Source organism: Octopus bimaculoides, chromosome 18 (genome assembly GCF_001194135.2).
Source record: "Octopus bimaculoides isolate UCB-OBI-ISO-001 chromosome 18, ASM119413v2, whole genome shotgun sequence".
Classification (NCBI taxonomy): Eukaryota; Metazoa; Mollusca; class Cephalopoda; order Octopoda; family Octopodidae; genus Octopus; species Octopus bimaculoides.
Window position 1 is genome coordinate 48,879,304 of NC_068998.1, and position 5,266 is coordinate 48,884,569.

At 40.5% G+C, this 5,266-nt stretch overlaps 2 protein-coding genes across 5 annotated transcripts in view; both read left to right on the top strand.

Annotated features, from left to right (window-relative positions):
• Positions 1 to 5,266, top strand: part of LOC106877747 (uncharacterized) — a 260,355-nt gene that overhangs the window by 46,851 nt on the left and 208,238 nt on the right. The window lies entirely within an intron of this gene.
• Positions 1 to 5,266, top strand: part of LOC106877776 (dual specificity protein phosphatase 14) — a 24,448-nt gene that overhangs the window by 10,118 nt on the left and 9,064 nt on the right. For 2 of the 4 annotated variants that reach the window (XM_014926794.2, XM_052974376.1), the window contains exon 2: positions 2,817 to 3,029. The exons of 1 other annotated variant lie outside the window; for it this stretch is intronic. In XM_014926794.2, the coding sequence (XP_014782280.1) occupies positions 3,004 to 3,029 (26 nt within the window). In that variant the 5' untranslated portion in view covers positions 2,817 to 3,003. Of the gene's footprint in view, positions 1 to 2,473; positions 3,030 to 5,266 lie in introns of those variants that run through there. One more of the 4 variants, XM_014926788.2, reaches the window with a different exon arrangement.

The window sequence follows — 5,266 nt, forward strand, 5'->3', positions numbered from 1 at the left end:
TGCCACCATCCGCCGCCGACCGCATTAACTGTTCTTAACCGTTGCTTCCATTACTTTCAGTAAAGCAGTTCAACGCCTCCTGTTAATAAACATCAATAGTAGACCGTAACATAGGATAGAGATTAGATTACATACGGCCTATTAGGGGTGGTGGTGCCCGTACGTGGACGAGCAGGCTAGAGCTACATGAAACAGCAGCCAAATCTATTTACCTCAAATCTCACGGTGACGTTTTCCGAGTAAAAACAAGAACGAGAGCAGTAGCAGCTTCCGCCACCACCACCACCACTACCACCACCACCACCATCATATGTATGCCTCAGTGTTTTTGTTTGTCTCTTACTGGTGTTTCTTTGTTTACGTTCCTATAACTTACCAATTCGGCAAATAGATTTCGACGGGATGAATGCCGCATTTAATATAAGTCCTGGGGTTTGTATTTGTTCGGTTTAAATCCTTGAAGGCTTTGCTGTAGCATGGCCGTAGTCCAGTGACTGAAACCAGTTGAAAAATAAAAGACTTGGTGCAGATGGTCCCGGCTTATGGGACGTAACCACGCATTTCTCTGTGTATATGTGTGTATATATGTATATGTGCGTGTATATGTGTATATGTACGTGCGTATGCAATAACGCAATCACCCAGTCACGCCTTCTGCATAGATAACAAGTAGTTAAACCGCAGCTGACGTAGTTAATGTTGTGAACCAAGATATTTTCGTTTTATCAATTTATACCCTAAACGAAGAGAAACAATCATTAAATTAATGATGATATTCTTAATCAGCAATAACAGAGGAAACGATGTCTAAATTTTAGATAATAAAAGTTGAATAAAGTAAGATGTGAGTGTCGTTTTCCACCGTACGGTGACAACTTTAGACATGTTTCCGCCTGATATAACTTCATCAGTAAAGCATAATGTTCCCGCCTTGCTAGATCTTAAGATGACTAGAAGACGTAACTATCTTACTATTTCCCACGCTGTCGGTCACTCTTCCCCCTCTCTCTCTTTCTATGTGTATGTGCGTGTTTGTATGTATGCTTGTGTTTATATGTGTTGTGTTGTTGGCACTCCGTCGCTTACGACGTCGAGGGTTCCAGTTGATCCGATCAACGGAACAGCCTGCTCGTGAAATTAATGTGCAAGTGGCTGAGCACTCCACAGACACGTGTACCTTTAACGTAGTTCTCGGGGATACTCAGTGGGACACAGTGTGACAAGGCTGACCCTTTGAATTACAAGCACAACGGAAACAGGAAGTAAGAGCGAGAGAAAGTTGTGGTGAAAGAGTACAGCAGGGTTCGCCACCATCCCCTGCCGGAACCTCGTGGAGCTTTAGGTGTTTTCGTTCAATAAACACTTACAACGCCCGGTCTGGGAATCGAAACCGCGATCCTATGACCACGAGTCCACTGCCCTAACCACTGGGCCATTGCGCCTCCACATGAGTTTATATATAAACATGGAGTAAAAGTACACAATACATAGAGTTAATAATGATTTCATTTCCTACAGCTGTTTCAGACCCATTGTCGAATGAAATCCCCAGCAGGTCGTAATCAGGCTTGCTATATTGGTTGCAAAATTAAGACTTTCAGTGACCAGTTTATTTGCTCTGTCTTAATGTTCGTAAAAGCACAAATATGCAAATTAAGCTATCCACAACAGCATTAGTTTGATTCATGATTGCTTTATATAGCAGCTGACTATTCTATGCAAGAAAGTGAGTTCATCTCCACTGTGAGGCATTCAACACACCGCAAAACGGTGTCTCGCAGCTCTACACCTCTAAAACACACAAAGAATTTATTTACATTCTTGTAATTTCCTCTCACAGCTCGGCTTTCTAATACATACGTACACGCAAACCTAAACTTGCGCACACACACACAAGTACATATACATGCACACACACATATGCATACACATATACATATGCATACACATATACATGCACACACACATATGCATACAGGCGGTGAGCTGGCAGAAACGTTAGCATGCCGGGCGAAATGCTTAGCGGTATTTCGGTTGCCGCTACGTTCTGAGTTCAAATTCCGCCGAGGTCGACTTTGCCTTTCATTCTTTCGGGGTCGATTAAATAACATAATCGAATCAATCCGTTTGTCTGTCCTTGTTTGTCCCCTCTGTGTGTAGCCCCCTGTGGGTAGTAAAGAAATAGCACATATGCATACACACCTACGTACTCCACGGGGCACATCATGATTAGTTTTAGGAATGTATTTTTCGCCAAAAGTACGCAACATCTATTCATGTAATCATGAGTTATTTGGGAAATAATAGATGAAAAGCATAAACTTCTGATACATGATATAAAGGAAATATATGTGGTCTTACCTCATAGCTAGACTTCCGTTACAAAACCTCCCCCCTTCACATTCTCACTTCCTCTGTGTTCATATGTGTGCATATACATGCAAATAATATTGTGTATCTCTCTCTCTCTCTCTGTATATGTATATGTATATATATATATGAACAAAAATTTGGTGTTTAGATAGAGCAAGTAAACTAACCACTGAAAAGTCTTAAGCGGATACGATCGCTTACGAGAGAGTAGAAGCAGTTGCGCGAAAACTCTCACTTACTCTGGTTGCTAAGCACTGCATGCTACAACTGTTTGGCTGACATTATACGTAAAATAAAATAACAAGAAAAATATATACTGCGCATGCACTGAACATATTTTGACAACCGTATGAACGAATCATTAAACCAGACGACAAAACAATCTAATTTTGCTGTTGAATATATTGGGTCATAAATCAAGAGGAGATTATTTATCTATGTAGACGTTGCCGATCAGTTGAACGCAAAGAACTGCCTATACAGAATTGGGAGCAACGGCCATAAACAAAAACATCTACTTTGTCAAACGAACTAAAGAGAGCTGATCAAGGGAGGCAACCGTTATAAGAAGCATTTTTGGAGAGAGCTTTTTTTAAAAATTATTTCTATTCAAGAATAATAATATTTACAATGTCTGCAGATATGAATTTTATAAGGTGAGTGTCTTTCTCATATAATGTCTCCCAACATAAGTGCACATCCATCCATCCATCTCTGTCCATACATGTCCATACATACATGGTAGCATATGGATAAACACACACACACACGCACGCACGCACGCACGCACGCACGCACACACACACACACACACACACACACACACACACACGCGCGCGCGCGTGTATATATACATGTATTGAAACATACAAACAAGTATACACGTATGCGTACTTATGAACATAAATGTATATACACATGTACACACATGCATATACACAGCACATACATAACCACACACATACATATATATATATATATATATATATATATACACATACATGGATACAAACAAGCATACATAGAGACATACACGCAACCATGTTCACATATATACTTACATTCATGCACACATTATACTTACATATATTTATATACAAGCGCACATGTTTGCATGTAGACACACGCTCACATACGTACATACATACATACGTATGTACATGCATACATACATACATACCCTGTTGTTGATGTTGAAATTCCAAGGAAGGAACTTTGGATCTAGGTTAGAAACCGGTTCTTTCTCTATTGGCAAGAAATCTTGAAATAAACTGAATAATGACATACATACATACATACATACATACATACATATAAATATCCATACAGTCATTCATACACTGGTGCATACATTGTCTGCTACGATCTATGTGTGTGCTTTTATGCACCAAACGACTATATGAGAGAATCACTCAAGGATAATGACATAGTATTCGGTGTTCTAAAAAGCATTCACGTTAAGGTGGATGTAAAGATTACTTTTTGGTACTAATACTGTTTTCGTCGCTAATAATATGTGAAGGCACATGGCTCAGTGGTTAGAGCGAAGGGTTTTTACTCGCGAGGTTTGAGTTCGATTCCCGGATTGGTCTGTGTGTTGTGTTCTTGAGCAAGACACTATTTCACGTTGCTCCAGTTCACTCAGCTGTAGAAATGAATAGCGTCACCACCGGTTCCCAGCTGTATAGACCAGTGCTCCGCAACCGGTATCCGCGGCACACTGGTGTGCTACGAGACGATGTTAGGTGTGCCGCAGTGTAACCCGAATATAATTTTGTTCCTTATACTTTTAGTAATATTTTTAGTTCAGGTGTGCCACCAAATTTTGAAAAGAATATAAGTGCACCGCAACTGAAATGCCGCGGCACGCTGGTGTGCTACGAGACGAAGCTAGGTGTGCCGCAGTGTCACCTGAATATAATTTTGTTCCCTATACTTTTAATTATATTTTTAATTCAAGTGTGTCGCCGAATTTTGAAAAGAATAAGAATGTGCCGCAACTGAAATGCCGCGGCACACTGGTGTGCTACATGACGATGCTAGATGTGCCTGAATACAATTGTGTTCCCTATACTTCTAGTTATATTTTTAATTCAGGCGTGCCACCGAATTTTGAAAAGAATAAAAGTGCGCCGCAAGTGAAAGGTTGCGGAGCACTGGTATAGACCCCCTACTTTTCCCTCGGATAACATCGGTGGCATGGAGAGGTGGGACTGGTATGCATGGGTGACTGCTGGTCTTCGACAAATAACTTTGCCTGGACTTGTGCCTCGGAGAGGAACGTTCTAGGTGCAATCCCATGGTCATTCGTGACCGAAGGAGTTCTTTACACTATACACAAACATAAAAACCCAATGAAAAACTTACAGCTCTTATATCCAGATTTTCACCTGTACAAATCATCATAGAAAAACTGCGCTATGTAAAAACTTATTTGCCTTGAATCCTTGTATTTTTGAAGTTCTTCAAGAAAGAACCAGCCAAAATGATTCACATTCTTCAATTGAAAGTATGGCAAAACTTTGTAAAACATTCCTGGGATTCTCCATTTGAGATTGCCTGGGTTAAACACAGGCACAAAAACAATCACATGCATACAAAAGAACACACACACACACACACACGCACACACACATACACACGTAAGCAGTAATGGAGCATACACATACCTGTGCTAAAGTGAGATACCTTCGCACTAAATGACTGCAAGCTTACCTATACAATTATGCTTATATGCTCATCATGGCTTATTCAGTTGGCCACGACCCTACCGACGAGACAGGCTTAAACAAAAGGCAATTGTTACTATTTCTGAAAGGAAAAACACTGAAATAAACGCTAATGAAAACTTGCGCGCGCACACACACACACACACACACACACACACACACAC